The following is a 23,905-nucleotide window of genomic DNA, read 5'->3' on the forward strand; positions in this document are numbered from 1 at the left end:
GCTGAATCATGGCTGTCACCGCCACACTTCAGTCCATATGCAACATACACTGATTAGTTCTCTAGCATGTGCAAGCCAAACAAAGATGAAAGTCTCTATCTACATCAGCGAAAACACTTGGCTTTTAAAATAGCTAACTGCAATCCATTACAAACTCCTGAAATACGATACACTAAGAAAATGGCTGATGACGAAGGGTTTATAAATGCATTTATTGGAAGCATTTAAATGAATAATGTGGAACACAACATGCACAGAAACCAGCGCTAGACAGGAAGCAGGGATCATAAAGACAAAATATTTACATACTACTATATTCTGACTTACGGAGGGGAAACCAATTCCAAAGCACTTGTTCTGAACATGCTTTGAACTTGAATTCTAGTGTTCTCCATGCAAAAGCAAAAGCCTGCATCTACCAAACATGATTAGTTAAAAGCAAGCTATGCAAGCTGATGCTGAAGCAGCCAGTGCAAAGCTGTAAAACAGTTCCTTCAGACAGGATAAAGCCACCTGAAAGAAAAGTGTCGGCACTGCATATCTGAAAGCAGAGAAGATGCCAGTGAGCAAGAGGCTCGCAGAAGGGCCACTCTACCCAGACACTTGGCCAAGGGTGCCTTTGCTATAGAAAAGAAAGCCTTTTAGTGCAAGTTTCAGATTTTACTCAATTATTAAACCTCCATGCTCTGCAATATTATAAGAAATGTGATCTCTATACCACAGAACCAAAGAGGGCTTTCAGAGAGGCTGACAAGCTGCAATGTAGTTTAGGGTCCAGATTCCTATCCATCATGTGAATGCCCTGCTTTCAGGGGCAGACATCATAGCAGCAGCACAGTACTGTCCAGGACTCTCTACTCAGAAATACTCCCCACTCCATGGCTGGACGCCTGCTGACCTGAACCTGTTCGTTCAGACCGAGGGTTAACCATGGTAAACCTCATGGCACAGCTGGCTGGTGGACTCCCGAGTGTGGTGACAGTGAGGGGGGGACTCTCTAATGACTATTCACTACAAAGAGTGTCCTGCTGTTCTTCTGAATGGGACATCTCCAAAGTAAAAATGGGAGGAGAGGGAAGAGTGAGCTCAACTCCATAAAAAGCTGATTTTCAGACACTGCAAACAATCAGTTTAAAATGAATCAAAATTGCTCTGTGGAAACTAAACCCTGATCAACTCAACCCACATTAAAGAGAAGACTGCTAATGTTCTGAACCTGCCTACTGTCTCACTACATCCTTTAAAGTCAAAGTTCCTAACAGTTCCAATTTGTCATACAGATTGTAAAAGAAATTAAAATTCAAGTTGAAAGTTTTCACTCCCTCCTCTTGCCAGGAAAGTAAATAAAAACAGAACACAATTATTGCAAAAGGAACAAACAAGAGAGAAAACAAAGCCACTGGCAAATGGAACCCTAGAAAAAGCAATGTGTTTTCTGATGGCCACTGTTCCTCCATAAAGGTCGGGTACCCACTGTGAGGCCTCCAGAGCCTCTGCCTTGAGTGTCTGCCTGGTTGCCACCACACTTGAACCACACAAGCCTGGGGATGTCTTCCCTAGACACAGCCTGTGTCAAAGGGTAGCATGAGGATGCAGCATAACCAACTACAGGACGAAGTTCAGTGGAACACATCATTCTTCTGTAAGGATCACGGTAAATAAAAATCCTAACAGACAGGCCTCACTGCCTTGCACTAAGAAACAGTCTAAAAACTGAACAGCCACCCTGACAGCCTCCTTGCCTCATCTCCAAGAGCCCTCAGTGCACCAGCTCAGGCTGGTTATCCACAAAGGGCAGCACCCCACTCACGTAGTAGGCAATGCCCAGAGACAGCAAGGCAATGACCAAGATCAAGAGCAGGACCCTCCAGAAACCCAGGTCCTCCACAAACTCCTGCCACGTGGTCCGGAAGCTGGACAGGACTCCTTCGCCTTGCTGGAGGTTGGGGTTGAGCAGAGAATGGCTTTCCATGGCACTGTGGAAGGAGCAAAGAAAGAAAGCGGCATGAAAATACACTCCACCCATTAGGCATGACACAAACAAGCGACTGTGCCAGGGAAGGCCAGCCTCTGCTGCAGCCCTGACTGGACAACTCACTACAGAGACACGCTGCCTAGGGATGTCCTGGGTACTTACTGCTAGGAATCCGCACATAGGCCTTAAACCGTACACTGGTGAAATGCACCAACTAGGTCCTGGCTTACTACCCAGCAGGCAAATTAAAATCCTATCAGGAAGTCCCAATGGGTATCTGGGGAAGTAGGAGGGTGAGCTGGGTGAACACCATCAGGATACACTGTACACATGTGAAGTGGGAGGGGTGAGCTGGGTGAACACCATCAGGATACACTGTACACATGTGAAGTGGGAGGGTGAGCTGGGTGAACACCATCAGGATACACTGTACACATGTGAAGTGAGAGGGTGAGCTGGGTGAACATGATCAGGATACACTGTACACATGTGAAGTGGGAGGGGTGAGCTGGGTGAACACGATCAGGGTACACTGTACACATGTGAAGTGAGAGGGTGAGCTGGGTGAACATGATCAGGATACACTGTACACATGTGAAGTGGGAGAGGTGAGCTGGGTGAACATGATCAGGGTACATTGTACACATGTGAAGTGGGAGGGTGAGCTGGGTGACCATGATCAGGATAAACTGTACACATATACAAGATTGTCAAAAAGTGCATTAAAAACATTGTTTTAAAGGTGCCCCAAGCAGAGATCTTAAAATAGGTCAAATACCTTGTCTCCATCAAGACATTAACCAAAACATATTTTGTTTTCCATTTACAAGATCCAAGCAGAGGGGCTGGTGATAGCTCAGCAGGTAAGAGCACTTGCAGCAGACTTGGCTAACTACTTCTCAGCACCCACATGGCAGGATACACTCACCACAACTCCAGTTTCAGGGATCCGATACCTCTTCTGGTTTCTATAGGTACCAGCCACACACAGCACACATCCATACTCGTGAGGAAAAACTCTCAAACACATGAAATAAAATTTAAAAATTTAGAAGAGGGAATTTCTCTCTTAATTTAGTTCAGCTATGTGCCCAGTTAAGAATCCTCTAAATAAAATCTAGTGATGGAAGCGTACTGCTCAGCCTACAGTATATGTAGACTGGCGTTAAAAATTCCTTAATTATCTTCAGTGCATTTGCATGTGTGCACGCAGATACACGCGATGCCATGTGAGGTCAGAGGGCAGCTTCTGAGACTCATTTCTCTCTCTCCGACTCAGACTCTCATGGCAATGCTCTTACCCACTGAGCCAGCATGCTCACCAGGAGTCGTCATCAGCCTTCCCCACTGTTCATTCTTCATTTACTCATTCATTCATTCATTCATTCATTCACAGGGTCTTACTATGCAGCCCAGCCTGGACTAGGACTCATTTTGTAGCTGAGGCTTGCCTCAGCCTCCTGAGCATTGGGAACACAGAACACAGGTGTGTGGGTGTGTGGGTATGTGTGTGTGTCCCCGGATTTCTTCTACTCACTTTATCTCTCTTATACCTCAACAGGAAATGAGCTTATTTTGCTTTGGCAATAAGAGAGCCTAATTGAAAACTATTAAATTAAGGGAAATCCCTTTCACCTTCACATCCACATACTATACTCAAGATGATTTTTTAGTTTACTGGTTTTGTTATTTTTATGAACACAAAGCATCAAATTATGAATTTTCATTTTGAATACTTAAAAATGTTAAATGTTTAAATTAAATGTTAAAATTTAAAATGTTTAAAATGGTAGTGTGAATAGTCTACAAATAGACTCAAGTGTTCACGACCCTATCATGAGCAGTGTTAAAGCACAGAGAAAGCAGGAGCTCTGTCTTTGGGGTGCAAAGGCTACCCTGTGGTAGACTGAAAGTTTACAGGGTGCATTCAGCTATGACACAGCATGCGGCCTAAAGCCATGGAAACCATGATCATTCTTACGAGCTGTCCACTGGTCACGGGAGCTCACTACTGCCGCAACCCCTTCTTTCCTTTCTCCCAGCCAACAGCACAGAACAAAACCAGCACACAGCACTGCCTCGGAGCCTTGACTCCCAGAAGGCATGGGCACAGTGGCACCCTGGCAGCTCGGTATCTTATAATCTGACTTGAATTCTTGACACTTAACGGATGCCATACATTATTGGAGATGTGTTACCAGTCTGCAGCTGCTGACTTCCTAATACCCAGATTCTTTTTATATGAAAAACTAATAAATCAAGACACTTGCAGCAAGTCTACAACAATATGGGAATTTAAGAAAATTCCAGTAAGACCTATAAGAAGATTAGAACTTTGAGAAGTCAAATTAAAACAAAGAGGCTTTTGATGTTACATTTGCCTGAGCTGACACCTCTCACACTGAAAGATCCATGTGTAAGCTGAGAACTCTGGGAGCCTTCTCCAGGAGCCCGCTGAGCTCTGCCGATAAAAACAGACAGGCTTTAGCCAGGGAACGCAACTTACCATCCAGAGAGGGTGGGGTTCTTACTGGAACAGCGTCAAACTCACTATGTAGACCAGGCTATCCTCAAACTTATGGCAACCTCTTGCTTCTGTCTCCCAGTGCTGAGATTTCAAGCATGGGCCACCACGCCTGGCTTAGTATTTTTTTAAATACATATCAGCTGCACTGTTTCTGTCATCCAATTGTCATAACAATAATACAGTTGAGGGCTGGAGAGATGGCTCAATGGTTAAGGGCACTGGCTGCTCTTCCAGAGGACCCAGGCTCGATCCTATCACCAACAAAGCAGCTCACAGCTATCTGTAACTTCAGGGGATTTGATGCCCTCTTCTGGCCTCTGTTGGAACTGTACACATGTGCTGCACATATATACATGCAGACAAAACATCCATACACATAAAACAAGCATTTTTAAGAGAATAAAATTAAAGTTAGAATAATATGCAGATGGGCAAATACTTTTCAACAACTTGATTTTTAAGTCCTACATAAGATAACCCATGTCTCATAGAACCCTACGGAAAATACATCACAAGCGCACTGCTTGGAAGGTGGCCATACTTACGGTACAATGCCACCTCCTACTTAATCCACTGAATCTCCCTCTACTTGTTTATTATTATTATTTATTCTAAAAAGTCCATTGTTTTATGTCTCACAGTATAGCCCTGGGTGGCCTGGAACTCACAGAGATCCTCCTGCCTCTGCCTTCCAGTGCTGGGATTAGAGCCATGTGCCCTGCTGGCTGGAACTTAGTGGTTCTGAGGACTTTCAAAGGTGTGAACTTTTTTTACCATCTAATTCCCAAAACGTCATCGGTGCTTGTCGTAAACTCTGTACTCATTAGCCACCCTTGTTGTCCTCCCAGACCCTTGTGACCTGCAGTCTACTTTGTTCCTATGATTTCCCTGTTTGGGCATTTTATACCAACAGAATAAATAGTATAGGTCTTTTTATGCCTGCTTTTCCCATACAGCATTTTATCAATATTTATCCTGACTGAAGCATCTATCAATACTTGATTAGTTTTTACAGCACAGTTATATTCCTTTAGGTAAACAGGTAACATGTTTATTCTTTTCTTAGTGGATGGACATTTAATATGTACCTAGACGTGGGATTGCAGAGTCACATAGTAACTCTGGATACCTTTTGATAAGCTGTAAGACTGTTTTCCAAAGTGGCCCCTGTTCTATGCTGGCTTCAGGAGTCTATTTTCCCCACAACTTCAATAACAGTAGTGACAGTCTGCCTGCCTGGGTACACCTGTCCTCAGAGTTAAGGACTATTCCACTGTGGTTTGATTTGTATTTTTCTTGGCTTTCTGTAAAGGATTTATTCACTTCCCTGATTTGTACTTTTGTGTGTTGGGGGGGGGGGGGGGTGTTTTGAGATAGGGTTTCTCTGTGTAGCTTTAGCTGTCCTGGAAGTCACTCTGTAGACCAGGATGGCCTCGAACTCAGAAATCTGCCTGCCTCTGCCTCCTAAGTGCTGAGATTAAAGGCATGCACCACCACTGCCCAGCTCTGATTTGTATTTTTATAACACCATCTTTAAGTGGAATTTAATCTCAGCACCCAGGACAAGACCAGGTAGGAGAACTAAGTGGCAGGTGTGTTAACCTTTTACATGGAGAAGCTTCAGTGTCCACTGTAAGTAACACAAAGGCCAATGTGAGCAAAGGAGTTCACATTGCTACCAGGATGTACCAACTACTCCTGACTGAGTTAATTAGTAATCGTGACAGGTAAATAGTCCAAGTGTATTTCTGATAAGGAGGCCTACTGGCTGGGATCCAGTGAGTGCTCCAGAATGCACCGAGAAACACGTGCACTCGCAAACAGAAGGCTGGGGCTAGAGAAACCCACAGCAGTTAGGAGCATTTGTGTGCAGTCTTGGGGACTGGAACTTAAACCCCTGAACCCACATAACAGGCCAGGCACCCCACACGTCCAGTAACCCCAGCTCTGAGGGAGGGGAAGAAGAGGAGAAAACATAGGTCTGGGTCCAGGAGAAACCCTGCCTCCAAAAAATGAGTGGAGAGTGGTTGACGGGCACCAGAAACCTCTTCTGGCCTCTCTCGTAGTGCACAGATGCGCACATCAGGGTACGCAAATGCACAGTCAGTCAGACAGACAGACACACATGCACATCTTTAAGAAGAACATTACAGGGCTGGTGAGATGGCTCAGCGGGTAAGAGCACTGACTGCTCTTCCAAAGGTCGTGAGTCCAAATCCCAGCAACCACATGGTGGCTCACAACCACCCATAGTGAAATCTGATACCCGCTTCTGTGTACTCATTTATAATAATAAATAAATCTTTAAAAAAAAAAGAAGAAGAACCTTACATTAATCTGTTATGTTACAGAAGATGAGAACACATTTGCAGTCCCTTTGCAGAGGAAGACTCAAGCACTGCTGCCCGCCCTTGACACACGGACTCTGAACCCCAACCCAGAGGTGAAGGAGAGGGTGCCCATGCGTGTGCCTGAGCCCCTGTTCCTTTGCCTACTTGTCAGCGTCTGGAAAACTCAGGAGCATCACCGGTTCACAGTAAAAACCCTTGAGCTCCCTTAGGACAACAGGAAGTGCTTACAACTGACAAAGGGCATGGAGCCACAGCCAGCAGAGGAAGGAAGGTGGCACGGCTGCGGAGGCATCACAGAGCTGGGCTGTGAAGGGCTGACCCCCGTGATCCAGATGGTGTGTAGAGCCAGAGCCTGGACAGTCTACTACATCTGCAAAGCTGGGAGGAGCCGACTGAGCTCACTGAGTATTTGAACGCTGGGACACCAAGGCACCCTAGACTCTGTGCCACTTCAACCTAGGTCAGGCTGATCGGCTTTGCCTGTCAAGCCATCCGGGCAGAGCACTCTGCAGACTGACCGACTGTGCCTGTGCTCCCCACCCGGCTAGGTGACGGTGAGGAGAAATCACACATGAGGACCTTGCCAGTCCCACACCTGGGCTCCGGTTACACAGAGCTTCCTGCTCCTGTCAAAATTACTTTTTCTCCTTTGCTTGAGTTGTGAGTACTTGTGCATAATAGACCCACATAATCAGGGTCTCACTAAGCAACCCAGGCTGGCTTAGAATTTGTGGAAGTTCTCTTCTTGCTCATCCCTGGGGCCCAGTATTGCAGGTGTGAGACTGGAGAGAGACCTTCAGTAACTGGTGTCTTTATAATGAGTCTTCCTCCTCCTATGGATGTCCTAGCACCAACACCTCCCCTTGGAATGTATTTGCTGTCTCTGATGCAACTCAACTTCTGCCTTTAATAAATCCCATTCTTGTGATCTACACTTAAAACTTGGATGCCCCTTCCCTCAGACTCTGCCTTTAACTGTCTCCTGTCTAACTCATCCACTGCGGTGCATCTATCTGACACTGAGTGAGCACTTCGTCACTGAGCACGTCAGTCAAGTTCTGCAACTGTAATCTGAAGCCACAGTGCATACGTGAGGTTCAAAGACAGAGTCAGTCAGTGACCGGCCATGCCTTAGACAGCCGAGTCCTAAGTACCTTTCACTCTCTGCTGTCTGCATGGTCTCCAGCTTCGAGTGTGCGCCTCTGTTAAATCCTTTTACTTCCTGTTCTTCCAAAGACTCCAGCAGTCGGATGACATCTTTATTCACGCCCCGGCGCTTTGCCAGAACTAAAGGGGTAGCACCTTGATGATTGCTGAAAAGGTCACAAAAGGAAAGGGTCAGTGCAGTGGCAACACCATGTGACTAGCTCCCATCAGTGAGGGAAGTGTGCACCCACAGTTCACAAGTCAAACAAAGCAAAGCTAAGCAGGCCAGAGACTGACACTTGGCTAGACTTTTCCTTCCAGGGAATTGAAAAAAGACCATTTAGGAAAAACAAAGAACAGATGACAGTAAATAAAAGAGAAAAAAAGAACTTCTAAGGCAAAATTAGGAAGTCTAGATCTAGAGTCCTAGACTCGGCCTTTGTACACACTATGAGTACATTCATTTATGTATATGTACATGCATACTTACACATGTATGTATGCAGACATATATTTACATATGTATATGCAAAGGGTCTAAGAATGAAAGCTCCCTTGAACACTGAACTATCTGACTCTAGCAAAGGAAGAGCAGACCAGACTTCGAGTCATGCCCGTTCCACTGTCAGCTCCTGCCCCACTCTGTCCCCACTGCCACAGAAACATCTGCTGCCACGCTCTGATCCAGGTAGCCATGGCTCCGGTATGCCGGAGACATACAGGACATTAGGAACCTGTAGCTTCAAGTTCAAGCTCAGCTTTGAGGTGAGCTGACCCTTCCACTCAGGAGACTGGGTGTTACTGGTCCAACAACACAAATCCCCACGATGTCCTCCACCTGTCCATCCTGAAGACGACTTGGCCTGGAGCTACGATGGGGCTAGCATGTCTGACAGGAGACACACGGGCTATGTGGAGGAATTAGCTTAAACTGCAGTCTAAGCTGGGTGACTTCTTGGCACGCCTGTCTCGTGTATAACATGAGACTTTTCTCATGTCATGGAGGGTTGAGGAATAATGCTCACCATACAGATACCTGCATGGGAGAAATCTAAAAACTAATTAAAATGAAGCCGCTAGAGAGAGTACTACTCACTGTGAGCTTAGAACAAACTGACAAAACCATCCTCTTCCTTCTGTTGTTGAATTATACTTCATAATTAACAGAAACCAGCTGTTTCACACATGCGCAAATAATACACCACACACACACACACACATGTGTACACACTACACCACACACACACACACACACACACACACACACACACGCACACGCACACGCACACGCACAGTGTGCATATTTGTGCACATGGAGTTCTAGGGCTCCCACACTGCCCTACTGAGTGCTCAGGCATCCATAACTTTCTGAACTTGTCATTACAATGGATCAGGTGGTGATCAGCCCATGGCCTGCACATCTAATGGGAAAGGAGAACTCACCAAATATCAATTTTGAGTCCGTTGGAAACTAAGAACTGGATGGTGTCCACATGGCCACACAGGTGGAGGGCTGTGTTCCCCTGATAATCCGTGGCCAGAGGGTCAGCACCAAACTTATGCAGCAGCTGGCAGATGTCCACATTCCCTCGGGCGGCGGCCAGGTGGAGGCCTGTTCTACCTCTGCTGTCTCGGATATTTGGGTCAAAGCCGCTTTCCAAAAGCCTCTTGGAATAGGTGAAGTCTCCATCGATGCAAGCCTGAAGCAAGGGCACGTTAGTCTGCGAAGAGTCATTCACAAAGACGTACGACATCGTCTGTGGTGAATGGGCACTCCTGCAATGAGAGGGGAGGGGAGGGGCAGCAGGTGAGGCCAGTGGTAGCCAGTCAAGGAACACTATTACCGTTCTTGTCTCATTCTCAGAATAAATTTCCTTACCAAACAAACAATAATCACAAAAGTATCTACTATGTTTTATTTTCCACTAAAAGAGTTTCTTTTCTTCATATCTGCTGGATCAAAATGGCAATTAAATTACTGTAAAACTCTTAATTTTTTATCACAATAAAGGACTGAAATATTTTTAAAGCTAAAATAAAACTAGATTTTAGGTCATGACCTTATAAGGAAACACATGTGAAGTTTAAGCTGTAGAGCTAGCCATCTCTACATTCACACACCACAGAATGCATGGTCATTCTTCATACACTTCCTTCTTACAAGAGATGCTCTATAGAGCTAACAGAAAAAGCTCACTGACAACGTAATACACTACCCATAATACACTGCACCTGAGGGCCAGGATTTAAGACTTCATTCTAAAAGTTAAAGGAACTAACACACTGCTTTTTAAATGTCATTAAATCAACAGACTTCTACAGAATTTAACCCTCTTTCTTCTACTGTTTTATGGCCACCTCAGTACTTGGTTTTGCCAAACTTGCAGTGTCTAAGGACTGAGAGATGAGGCAGACAGACATAGGCCACGGAAGCAGCTGTGTCCACAGTATTGTCCACAGCACCAAAGCCCCGACTCCACCTGGGTTCTATGATCTGAATTCCCTGGAGGTTAGGCACATAGTAGGCAGCTCTAGTACCAAGTCCCATTAGTGTTCCAGAGAGATTGCACCTAAAAAACTACCAGCTGAGACCAGCTTTGCATTGCCTCAGCCACAGCAATTCTGCTTCACCAGCTCTCTCCTCACCCTTCACTTCAACTAAGAAGAAAGTAAACTCTCTTAAAAGGAACGCTGGAGAGAGAACAGAAAAGCAGGGACTGGGCATTTACAGAAAAGGCTCTTTTAAAAAAAACAACCTGGGGCTGGAGAAATGGCTCAGTGGTTAAGAGCACTGACTGCTCTTCTAAAGGTCCTGAGTTCAAATCCCAGCAACCACATGGTGGCTCACAACCATCCGTAATGAGATCTGATGCCCTCTTCTGTAGTGTCTGAAGACAGCTACGTATAATAAATAAACAAACAAACAAAAACATTTGTTTATTTTTCTATCATGTGTGCATGGCTGTGCACACCATGTGTGTATGCCATTGTACATGTGAGAAAACCAGAGAACAGGGGAAATCTTTCTGGGAACACTAATGGAACTCAGTACTAGGCCAATTCACTGTATCTACCCCCATTCCTGAGGGTTGGGGAGTGCAAAGCCCACAAGCATTGAGTCTGGCAGGTTCTTGGCCTCTCTATATGGTTCTGTAGCCTGGGCTGCCTGGCTCCAGGACACTGTTCCTGCTCTTGGCTCTGAGGCAGGTATCAGCCAATACACACTGAGGACCTGTTCCTTCTGTTCCTTCACTTCTGAGCCCAAGTTGAGCGCATATACTTGGGGTTAGGGTTAGGGTTAGGGTTGGGGTTGGGTTTGGGGTTGGGGTTGGGGTTGGGGCTAGGGTTAGGGTTAGGGTTGGGGTTAGGGTTAAATGTTATGTAACCATGACAACTTCACAATAAGTTTCATTTTCCTTGAATGTCTGTGAGAGTCCCTTTAGACTTTAGGCCTAGGAGATGGCTGGCCTTACTGGTCTTTCAGACAGAGACCTGGACAGAAATGTGCAGGGCTATACAGACAAGACTAGAGATGAGCAATCAATCGGTACGTCAGTGGGCAGGAAACGATGGAACCTTGACCCAAATCAGTGACAGAGGCGAGGACCTTCTGGAGAGGGAATGGAGCATGAGTACAGCAAAACGGCAGCTGGTAGGGACACTTGTAGACACCTCTGGTTATAACACACATGACGAGGGGCTTGTGTGGGGCAGGGTTCATTACATACAGGGCTCGGGCTGGCCTCTAACTCTTCCTGCTTCAGCTACCAGTGCTGACTTGAAATAACAACATCTTAAAAATTAATCCCCAGAGCTGGAGAGGTAGCTCAGTGTGTTAAGACCACTTGCTGCTGAGGTTGGAGAGGTGGCTCAGCAGTTAAGAGCACTGGTTGTTCTTTCAGGGGACCTGGGTTCACCTCCCAAAACCTAGCTGGTGGCTCCAGTGCCAGGGATCCAACAGCATTACAAAGACACACATGCAGGCAAAACTCCAAAGCACATAAAATAAAGATAAATAAATCATTAAAAGAAAGAAAGCACGTGTTGCTCTTGCAGAAGACCCACCCAGGTCCAGTTCCTGGCATACACACGGTGGGTGGTTCATGGGCACCTATAACCCCAGGTACAGGGGATCCAATGCCCTCTTCTGACCCTGGTGAGCATCAGGCATGGACTTGGTACACAGACAAAATACAAGTAAAATAGTCATACTCTTAAAATAAGTCTACTATTTTTAAAAAGTAAAAAAGGCATAGTTTTCATGTCATGGTTATCTTCTCATATATATATATATATATATATATATATATATACATATATATATATATATATTATGTAATTCCATTCTAATATTTTATTTAATAAAGATGTTGGCAGTTCTTCTGTGAGAGCCTTCTCTTAACCTCCCCTGCACTGCTCCCTGGATTGGAGCACCAAACAAAACAGACAAACAAAAACCCAACACAAACCGTTTTGGCATACGCCAAGTATTCTGAAGAGCAGAGACTTGTTGGTTACTCTGTAAGAATGACCCTGAAAACCTACCTACTGGGTGTGTTGACCCAGGCCTTCTGGCCGGCGGGCTGGGAAGAATCAGCCCTTCTCTGTCTGCTCTAAGGTGAGAAGTGGAGTTGGTCTGTTTCTCTGTCCCGGAGGAACTGCTCACCATAACCCCACAGTCAAGATTCCCAGGCAGATAGCACTTCCCCTTGGTCAGAGGGGTGCAGGCCATAGCTCCCTAAAGGTTCTCAGGCTACAAAAAGTCCACAGCAGAACTCGGAAGGTGCAAGATGAAATGTTCCCCAGTGCCACCCAAGATCTGTAACTGAATTCCTAACAAGGTTCAGCAAAAAATCATGATGAACCCAGAACAGTCAACAGTGTCAAGGAACTCCACCTATAAGAAGGTGCAGTATAGAAAGAACACACTGTTCTGTGACACATGGCAGGTCATGGGGCCTGTGTGCATTCTGTGACACATGGCAGGTCATGGGGCCTGTGTGCATTCTGTGACACACGGCAGGTCATGGGGCCTGTGTGCATGCCCCAGAACACCTGAGGTGAGGCAGCAGCCAGCCAGGCCACCCGGGTGACTGCCAGGCACTCAAGTTGTGAGTGAGGAGGAGGAGAGTGGAGAGGCACGACTGCGACTACTGACAAAGCACAGGCAGGAAAGAGTCCTCCATGAGTCATCTACAGGGAGAAACCGGGCTTTGGAAGTCACCCTCAGCCTCTGGAATTCTGAATGCACATTCTCCACAAATAAGTGGAAGCTAACCTCTAACTTTAGCTAATTAATTTTTACAGGGCCACGAAATTTGAGCCCAGGGCTTTGCATAAGCAAGGTCAATCACTGAGCTACATCCCTAGCTCCACAAAGAACTCTTAGAAAGAAAATGCTATTCATAAGAGGGGAAAAGGTATGCAAAGAGCCAAAGCATGTAGCTCAGCCAGACAAATTGGTCTGGTTCCATATCTCTTCTCTGCAGAACTCCCTGCACTGCCAGGCCCTACTCTTTTTTTTTTTTTTAAAGATTTATTTTATTTTATTTTATGTGTATGAGTACATTGTAGCTGTACAGATGGCCATGAGCTATCATGTGTGTGGCTGCTGGGAATTGAACTCAGGACCTTCTGCTAGTCTGCTCTCTCCGGCCCCACTCGCTCCAGCATAATTCACTGTAGCTGTCTTCAGACGCACCAGAAGAGGGCATCAAATCACATTACGGGTGGTTGTGAGCCACCATGTGGTTGCTGGGATCCAAACTCAGGACCTTCGGAAAAGCAGTCAGTGCTCTTACCCACTGAGCCATCTCGCCAGCCCCCATCTTGCTCTTAAATCACTTGTTGACCACTCTCAGATTTCCCTGGGGCCCACTGGGTACAGCAGTGTACCCTGCTCAATGCCTATGAAGAACTGTTGAGGCAGGGTGCTGGGCAGCAGCCTGGATCACAGACGGGCAGCATCAATCACTAAACATTCACTGTGCCTGAAATCCATCATGTTAGCTGGTTGCACTTAAAGTCCAAATCCCAGAGAAAGCAGGAAGGAGAGGCATGAAGTCTGACCCGTGTGAGGAAGAGACATGAAGTCTGACCTGTGTGAGGGAGAGGTGTGAAGTCTGACCCATGTGAGGGAGAGGTGTGAAGTCTGACCCATGTGAGGGAGAGGTGTGAAGTCTGACCCATGTGAGGGAGAGATGTGAAGTCTGACCTGTGGGAGGGAGAGACGTGAAGTCTGACCCATGTGAGGAACAACTCTCACGACTGTAGAGCTAGTTTTCTTGTTGCTGGAAGCTGTCAAAATTTGGCCGCTTCATCCAGATGTGTGTGGCGTGCACTGCCTGGGAGTAAATCCAGCTTGGATCCTTCTCAGCTTTGTGACTTAGCCCTCCGTCTGAGGTTAGTACTGTCCCAGGCTGTACAGTACCCTGTTGTGCAGAAGCACACTTGCAAGGCATATCCATCCCTGGGTAACAGAGTAGCTTCTAAATGGGGTGACATCTAGTGGGGAGCAAAACCTCCAGAAAAGAGAACTGGCAGAGTAAAAACACAATGCCTGGAGTAGCCTACGGTGGGGGCACCAAGCCCCAGAAAGCACACTGGCTGCCCTGTTTTATAAGGGCAGTGTGCATGAGGCCTGTCCACAGACGGGCACACTGGCAGACTTGTGGGCATTGCCACAGAAGTATGAGGTCAGGTGTAAGAGGCGGTGCAGCCTCACAGTTAGAACTCTTGCCCCGTGTGCAGCGGCCCTGATACTCACTCACCTCACCCTAGCTCTCCCTCAGGCCTCAGCTGTGACCGGAACCTAATAACAAGCAAGGAGGCCTGGGTGGAAACTTGAGAGCCGCTGACTTGATGGAAAGTTCTATTGAACATGCTTTTCCATTTACATCCCAAATTTGGATTCACAGTCTTGGATCAAAGTACAGAAGTTCTAGGATCAGATTCTCCATGGGCAGAAACTAATGGAAAGGTGCTATGTTTTAGTACAGGCTGTGCTGATAGCCTACAGTTCTTCCACTATCTAGTATCAACGATCAAATACATACAGTGTGGATTTGATTTTCATTTTGAAAGTCACTGGGAAAGCATAACTAAGTGCTACACTCCTGGTTCAAATGCACTGGTGACATCACACCTGTGGAGGAGCAATTAGAAGCAGGTATTAAAGCTAAGATGCTGGAGCAAAATGTATACAAAACTGGCATGCTGGGGAGGGGGGCATGAGATCTCAGTGCACACGGTGGGGAGGGCTGCAGGGAGGGCTGTGGGGAGGGCTGCTGGGAGGGCTGTGGGGAGGGCTGCGGGGAGGGCTGTGGGGAGGGCTGTGGGGAGGGCTGTGGGGAGGGCTGCTGGGAGGGCTGTGGGGAGGGCTGCTGGGAGAGCTGTGGGAAAGGCTGCGGGGAGGACTATCGGGAGGACTATGAGAAGGGCTGTGAGGAGGGCTGTGGGGAGGACTGTGGGGAGGGCTGCGGGGAGGGTTGCAGGGAGGACTATGAGAAGGGCTGTGAGGAGGGCTGTGGGGAGGGCTGTTAGGAGGGCTGCGGGGAGGACTATCGGGAGGACTGTGAGAAGGGCTGTGAGGAGGGCTGTGGGGAGGGCTGTGGGGAAGACTGTGGGGAGAGCTGTGAGATCTTGGTGCATACCCTGCCTAACATTATAGAAAGCAGCAGAGGGAAACAGTGTGTGGGAGAGGAAGCCCAATCTGGAGCCCCTGTGGTGTTGGGTGTTCTTATCCCTGTAAAGGAGTCAGTGGCTTCCAGATGGAATACAACAAACCATGTGCATGTGCACTCATAGATCTCCCAGTGAGCAGTGACTGCTTACAACCCAAGTGCACACACACCACAGATCTCAGGCAAGGGAACAGGCACATGTATTCACATTCCAAATGGACTCCCCACACCCCAAGAACAATGCGGCTCTGCAGTGTTACTTGCTCCACAGGAAGCAGCCTGGCACAGTGTTCTGAAGCAACCCTGTAGTCACTGAATACAAGTAAGTGTTTGTGGAACAACAATAACAAAGTCTTTGACAACGTCCTCTAGTGTACAGGAAGTGACTGAATTCCTGGACTTGCTGTGCCTAAGCATTTCTTACTGTCTGAGATAACAAGCAAACCTTTACCCAATTTTTTTCTCCACCAAGAAGAAACTAAAATCACTAAAACAAGGATGTCTGCTGTATTCTGGCAATATTTAGATTATTTATTGCTTTACTGACTAGAGTTTAGCCACAACTCAACTTTTTTAGGAACGATAATAGATTTAAATAAATAAATTCATAAAATTAAATAAAATTTCCATAAAAGTAATCATTGCTAGTTTAGATAGATTAATACTTTTGTTTTCTAGATTCTTTACTATGTACTTATGCAGTTTTTGAAACTCTTACTGCATGGGGTCCTTTTCAGTTTATGATCTATACTGAACTGCACAGACATTAAAGCCCTGCAAGGTGGAACTTTCTGTGTTCTGCCCATGTTACACAGCATTTCTCATGTCCAACAGCGCCACCTTGTGAGGCATCCAGTCTTCAGCGTGGTTTAGTTTTGGAGACAGCCTTGCCTTGTATGTGAAAACACAGTGGCTGGCAGGTACTGCATCCTTCATGCAAAGCCTCCATTTGCACAACACGGGAGCAACTTCTTCCTTCACACAGCCTTGAGGAGGGCCTAGTAGACGTCCCTGGGCTGTCTGATCATAGGACTTTTCTATTACACCAAGTGACTTCCATAGCCACTCTTACAGAGCCTACTGAGCCAGTGTGCCACACTGGAGGCCTCCTCCATCAGACTGCTGCTCATACCTAACACACAACTGTGGAGGAGTGAGCAGCCAACTTTCCCAACAGCTGTTTTACAATAGCATTATCGCTAAATGACTCCTGAACTGGGAGAAGGACCTACCACACAGGTGTTGGATATTCTAAAGCTGAAGTCTCTCATGGTTGGGAAGTACCTGAGCTTTACAGGGAGCTCTGGCTCTTTTCTCTCTTGGCGATGACAGGTAGGGGGTCATCTTTTGAGTCCTAATGAAGGTAGAATGAGTTCAAGAATCCAGATGTAAGAAGAAAATGTGGAGTTTCGTCCTCCTCACATTGCCAGGCCCAGATAATGGGATAAGAATTTGTAAAGGCAGAAGTTAGGTTGTAGTTGAATCTTCTACATGCTGTCACTTAGAAAACTGTGGCGGGAGTGGAAAGTGAGGAATGCCTGTGACCTGAGGCAGAACAGATCCAGCAATCCCTGGAGTCTCTCTAGCAGAATACTTTCACATGGAAGAGGAACAAATCAAAGCACATCTCCGTCCGACTGAGCCAGCCCATACACCGCCTCGCCCAGCCAGGTGTCAAACAAGCAGGCAGGTTCAGTCTCCCAGAGAGCTCTGGGGAATCTCTCAGAGATAGGGACAGAGGCTGGCAAGTCCCAGGTCAGCTACCAGGAATTATGGATATATGGTAGAGGTAGCACTGTGCATTTGTAGAGAGGTCACATGTGCAAGATCCCCTGGAAGTGGAGTTTCGGGGGGCTCTGAGCCACCTCACATAAGTGGGTGTCCTCTGGAAGAGCAGACTGCTCTCTTAGCCACAGAGCTGTCTCTGCACATCTTCACTCAGGCTATCTTTACAGACTGTTCAGAAAGCTCAAAGGTCAGTGTGACAACACCGGGGAGAAAGAGCTCGCCGACTGCAAAGCGCTCCCTACAGCTACACTCTGACCAGCTGTCCCCCAGGACGCGGCCTCAACATCTCCTGCCTGGATGAATCGTCCAGTGAAGACTCAGACACCAGGAGTTAAAGCTCCTTGCTATTTTATACACACCTCAGTTTTCTTCCAGTTCTTACTCACTATCTCTTAAAACCACATTTTGTCATTCACGCTATGACTAATACTGAGGAGACTGGCAATAATGGTAATGTTCTCATTTTTTAAAATGTTCTGTACGACCTGTCATTACAGACGTGACAAAGCACAGCACTTAACAATTCTTTATTTAAAGTCTGAGTAACTGCTACCCTAAGCTTTGGTTCTGGCACTCAAGAGGACCACACTGTTCAGAAAAGGTCATAATGACATGAGGATTGTTCTTTAAGATGCTTTCAAAAGATGAAAGACGATGACCTCATGGGCTCCAAATGCTATAACAAGTGTCTTACTTTTGAGTTCGTGGAACAAATTATACCCCAGAATGCACAAGTTTTGGATTCTAGAAAGAGAACTGAATCAGAAATGTTTTGTATCTTAAACTATAAAGGCATAAGAAGAGACAAAGACAAATTAAAGCCAAGCTTCAGGTTCAAGACAGCCTGTAAATGTGTCTTTGGCCTTCAGCCTGTCTCCCCAGCAATACTCATCCAAACAAGCCCTCTACACGGCCTTTCTTCTATCTGATCTGATCTGTACTGAGCTGACCTTAGTTTGTAGTTATGGTTTATCAGATGATTGCAGGTGTTACCACCACTTCAGAAACAGATACACCAGGAGGCCCTCAGGCTGCACCACTCTCTTAGCTCCCACTCCTGTACTTTAAGTCCCACCACCTGATTCTAATGCACAAGAACCTCTGACCTTCCTGAGCTCCCATTCCCTCACTTTATGGATATTTCTTTTATATCCTTCAGCCTCTGCCTTAGACCCCCCTCTAGGGACCAAACAGAGAAATCTTTGGGTACAACTGTTGCTAAGGTTCTTCGGCCAGCTTCAAGGCCAGCCTCTGGCACAGTCCTCCCTGCTGGTTTACTCAGAACACGCTCTGATCCCTGGTTACCGATTTCCCACTCAAATACCACAGGCTTCTGCTCTAATTCTCTCCTTCTCCTTATTTCAGATTATCACTGTTCTTGTGGTTTACTAAAGTGGTAATTTAGATGAAAGATTTTAATGATTATTTATAAATCCCTGAGGAATGCTGAGAACTGTAGAATACAGTTACTACAGCCAGGGATATTACTTTTTGTTTGGTTGGTTGGTTGGTTTTTGGTTTTTCGAGACAGGGTTTCTCTGTATAGCCCTGGATGTCCTGGAACTCACTCTGTAGACCAGGCTGGCCTCAAACTCAGAAATCTGCCTGCCTCTGCCTCCCAAGTGCTGGGATTAAAGGTGTGTGCCACCACTGCCTGGCGGACATTACTTTTAATGTGTAAATAGACATATGGTCTCAGCTATTACAGGCAATGTAGCTCTAGCACATAACAGGTTGCTGTTCGTGTCTGTTGCCACTCTCTACTCCATTTAAGCAGGGTGCGATGCCACAAAGTCTTACCTGCCTCTGTTCTAAAACGGTTCTTCATTTTTCATATGGCAAGCATCCCAACCTTGTTCCTATGACCATCTTGTCATCTGCCACTTTCATGTCTGTCACAGGGCTCGTCCAGTGAGCGGGTGACATAGCCGGTCCCTTTCTCCCTGCACTCTACACTTACCCCTTCCGTCAACAATCCCACAGTTTCTCCCCATGTCCCTTAATGTTCTCAGTAACACCAATCACTGAGCATAAAGGTTCCATGGCTCAGTGTTCCTTAGCCTTTGCCACAGTCTCGTGCCTTTAACCATACCTACTATGGTCTGGATGCAAAGTGTCCCGCCCCCAAAGGCTCAGGTACTGGAAGCCTGATTCCCAGCTGCTGGGGCTACTAGGGGAGACGGTGACATTCTCAACTGTGGGTCCAACTGGAGGAAGTGAGTCACCGCAAGCATGTGACTCTCTCTGCTTCCTGTCACCATGAGGTGAGCAGCCTTGCCACCTGTTCCCAGCTCCATGATGTTCTGCTTCACAATGGCTCTAGGAGCAATAGAGCAAGGACGATAGACTACAATCTCTATGTTAGAAATAAAATACATCTTCCCTCTTTTCAACTTATTTATACTAGGAATTCTGTCATATTGAGTAAAAACTGGCCAATGCCCCATCTTTCTGATAACTCCTGAGCTTGTGTTTCCAGTCAAACCTTTGTCTTGAATCCTAGTCTCTCCTGATGTATTTAAACAGGCATCTCAACTATGACTGAATCCAACTCTGCTTCATGTGTCACCTACCCGCACATCTGCTTTCAGTCTGCCAGCAAATCATTTCTCGAACATGACTGCTCCTTCCTGCACAGAGCCCTTACTCATGGCTTTACTTCTGTTGCTTACAACGACCCACAGCCAATCATAGTCCGGCACAGATGGGAGACTGCAGAAAGGATTCATCAGTTCTCAGACACACTTCTGAATGGTGCAATCCACTCTCAAGCCTTCCAGCTCTGTCCAGCCTGGGCATGAGTCACCCTCTGCGTAGCAGGCCCTGTGTTTACCACAGGCATTTAGCCACTCTCCGGACTATCAGCTCAGCTGCCACAGCGATGCTTCTGGCTCACGTGGCAATGCCTCTATCAGTCTCCTTGCTTCATCTCACCTTGCAGACATCTTGTCACCTCAAACCCCGTAAGGAGATGGACATACAATATATATTCTTAAATAGGCAGAGACCAATTCATGTAATTTTTATTATAGCATAATGCTATTTATTGTCTGATTTTGTTACTGTTAATAACCTCTTACAGTGCCTACTTTGTTAAGTAATTTTATCGTGTACACATATATGAAGGAAAAAAGGCACACTATATAAAGAACCTGGTACTATCCAAGGTTCCAGGTGTTCATGGAGGTCTTGGATTATATCCCTGGGAATAATAGAGGGCTAGGGTACTTCCGTCTCTCTGACTCCATCTTTGGTCTTACAATCAGCCTGAACACCTTCAATCAGGTCCTGTCGCTCTGCTGATCAAAGCACTCTGACCATCTCCTCCTTCCTGTGGAATTAATTAATTAATTAATTAATTCCAGTCTTTACTAGCATCCACTAGGTTTCTAGCTTCATTCCTCCCTCCCGTCCTCTGCTCAAACCCAGTGGCTTCTTGTGGGTCCTCTGACAGCTGCTGTTCTCTAGGTGTCTGTGTGTGCTGTACGCTTGCCCCTTGACAGCAGAGGCTGCCCTGCACGCCTTCAATATCACTTCCGCGCATTCAGCAAAATCTCAGACATGATTTCTTACTATAAAACTGTCTAAGTTCCTCTCCCAGCACGGCCTACCCCTGCCCTGCTTTACTTTTCTTCTTAGTAATCGTTACCATCTAACTGGATTTACTTCCACTTTTAAGCAGATCACTTTCTTATCCCCATCTTACTGCAGGGGAATGTTCGCCCCATTAGATCAAGGATTCGGACAACCCCTGGTTCTTAGAATTGCCCCACCATGAAAAACAGGCTGCAGGTCTGCTGCATGAACCCTGACAGTGCAACTCTTAAGAGACAGGGTTTCTCTGTGTAACAGCTCTGGCTGTCCTGGAACTCTCTATGTAGACCAGGCTAGTCTCTAAGTTACAGAGGTCTGCCTGCCTCTGCCTCCCGAGTACTAGGATTATAGGCTTGTGCCGTCACATCACATGCAGCTCTGGACAACACAACTCTTAAATCCTAACGCATTAAATCCTAACACATTAAACCCTAATTTAACTAAGCAAACTGGGATCCAGTGGTGGTTAGCTTTAGCTGTCAACTAGCCGCAAGAAGGAAGCACCCAGGAAGAGAGTCTCAGCCAGGCATTGTGTAGGTTTGGTTGGCCTGTGGACATGCCTACAGGGGGTGCCTCAATTGGGTCAGCTGGAAGGGAAAGCCCGACCCCGTGGGCAGCCCTGTTTCAGGAGTGCTGGTTGGCCTGTGGACATGCCTACAGGGGTGCCTCAATTGGGTCAGCTGGAAGGGAAAGCCCGACCCCGTGGGCAGCCCTGTTTCAGGAGTGCTGGGCCCTGACAGAGTGGAGAGGAGATGAAGCTGAGCACAGCAAGTGCATTAATTCAGTGCTCTCTGCTCTTGACTGTAAAGTGGCCTGCTCCGCTGCAACGCAACTAGCTGCTTCAAGTCCCTGCCGCCATCACTTCTCCATGATGGCAGACTGGAGAGCTCAGTCTTTCTCCCTCGAGTTGCTTTGTCCCCACAATAGTAAAGGAAGTTAGAATCTATAAGCCCCAATCTCTGGGACTGGGAAATAACATCCCCAGTCTCACAGTGAAAATCCTTGATCTTGCAGTCAATTGCTCTACAGAATGTTCCCTGCATCCTTCATTCCTCGCCATGTGGCAGTTCTCTCCCAAGGTACACACACTAGAACTGCTGTGAAAATACAATTAACCAACACACAGCTAATGTGTGTAGACAAACACAGACACACTTCTCCATCAAATCAACCTATGCTGAAACAGTGAGAACCCGGGACATTTAACTTTATTCTCACTACAAAGCTTAATGAACAAGTGTATTTTCTCATTAAACTCCCTTTAACCTAAAAGGAGAGTGGTACAGGCTCTTGCATACTGCCATAAGCGTATAAGTCTGAGAGAAACCAGCTCAGGCTACAAAGTGTATCAATAAACAAAATTCTTAAGGAACACTACCTTTGGAAGGTAAAGGGATGCTGGTGTGAAGTCTTGGGCGTCTCCGATCCCACTTACTCTGCCAACTGTCTGGACTTGGGCAGGTTAATTTAAACTCTGCCTCAGTTTCTTTATCTGCAAATCAGAGATGGTACTTGTCAGGGTTGTTGCAAAGATTTTAAAAAGGAACATCATTAGGCACAATATCTGACATGAAAACAGCCGGCTGTTACTGTAACATAAAAACCACCATACCACTGATAGCGCCTCGGTGGTCAACGCCCCGATCTCTAGAGTGAGCAGTGTTACTTACTCGTCGATAGTACACACTTAATTACATTCCTCAGCCAATTCTAGAGTCTGTGGAACGCTGCTAGGACAACTGTCCTCTCCCTAAGACAGTTGTTGGGAAATCCGGAGAGGAGCCAACTGCTTTTTAACGACGCGTGTCAAATGTGAAAGTTCATGATCACTTGAGGCCTAAGCACAAAGTGTGCAAATCTTTTACTCCGGGGATACCCTGGGCAGTGTGACAGTCTGGGCAGATCACATGCACCGACACAGCGCCCACGCACGCTCAGGCTGCGTACTCCTCGTGACCCGCTAAGGACTTGACAATTCCTAACTATGCTCTGCATCCCGGCCTGGGAAGGACGTCGCCATCCGGCTGGGGCGTGGGCTGCTGGAGACTCCCGGGGCATCCTACGCGCAACCTCCCAGGCCTGACCCGGGCCCTCCTGCCAGCAAGCCGCTCGGACCCGCGCCGGGCTTCACGGCCCTCAGAGCAGCTGTCACTGGCTCCCGCCCAGCTGCTGCCCATGGCCCGGGCCCTGGTACCTGCGCCCGAGGCAGCAGTGATGGCAGCAGCTCCTCCTCTCCAGCGGCGGAGGGCGGGGCGCGGACGGCCACAGAGGTGGAGCTCGCGAGGGCAGAGCGGTCTCGCGTCCCTCGGCGGCGCGCCCCCTGCAGGCGGGAGGCTCGCACAGTGGCTCAGCCTCTCGCCAGCATCTCGCGCACATTCACCTCTTTTTAAAATATTCGTCCCATTCCCTCCACTAAGTAGAAATTTAAAAGGCAGAAACAAATATTTTAACTGCCACGCGCATTAATTTAATTAGTTTCCGGTTCAGGGGAGATGTTTAAAATCTGAATCCACAAGTTAGCAAATAATGGCTGACAAGTCTACTTTAAAATATAATCCTGCAGAGTTATCATTTGGATTGAATGCTTATACTCCACTTATAAGGGTTCCTTGACTTGTCATGACATGTGAAAATGATGATACACCCATGTCCTAGAACATTCTTTTACACAGCTTCTTGTCTCTCTCTTTCTCCCTCTCTCTTTTTTTCTGTTTATCAACTCCAGTCATACAGCCAAGGTGACTTCTTTTAAACACTGTTCTTCGAATTCTAGTATCATCCACCCCACTAGATGACCCTGTAGGGTGTCGTATGTTCAAGAATTCCATCTAAGTCCCCCCCC

At 46.8% G+C, this 23,905-nt stretch overlaps 1 protein-coding gene across 1 annotated transcript; it reads right to left on the reverse strand.

Moving 5' to 3' along the window:
* Positions 1–192: 192 nt before the first annotated feature.
* On the reverse strand, positions 193–23,362 carry Ankrd46 (ankyrin repeat domain 46). The gene is made up of 5 exons (XM_031358864.1): positions 23,258–23,362; positions 22,442–22,555; positions 9,443–9,775; positions 8,008–8,166; positions 193–1,976 (listed from the first exon to the last, which is right to left on the reverse strand). Exons 3-5 carry the CDS (start codon positions 9,751–9,753, stop codon positions 1,760–1,762), a joined length of 687 nt encoding a protein of 228 aa, XP_031214724.1. The 5' UTR covers positions 9,754–9,775; positions 22,442–22,555; positions 23,258–23,362; the 3' UTR covers positions 193–1,759.
* Between the last annotated feature and the right edge of the window lie 543 nt (positions 23,363–23,905).

Source organism: Mastomys coucha, unplaced genomic scaffold, assembly GCF_008632895.1.
Source record: "Mastomys coucha isolate ucsf_1 unplaced genomic scaffold, UCSF_Mcou_1 pScaffold7, whole genome shotgun sequence".
Lineage (NCBI taxonomy): Eukaryota > Metazoa > Chordata > Mammalia > Rodentia > Muridae > Mastomys > Mastomys coucha.

Excerpts from the sequence above, each read along its gene's own strand:
- Ankrd46 (XM_031358864.1), bottom strand. The coding sequence starts at position 9,753 with ATGTCGTACGTCTTTGTGAATGACTCTTCGCAGACTAACGTGCCCTTG. Across the intron at positions 8,167-9,442 it reads GGACTCAAAATTGATATTTG|CAATCATCAAGGTGCTACCC; the intron begins GTGAGTTCTCCT and ends TGACCTTTTCAG. Across the intron at positions 1,977-8,007 it reads CAGACAGCAGAGAGTGAAAG|TGCCATGGAAAGCCATTCTC; the intron begins GTACTTAGGACT and ends CTCCTTCCACAG.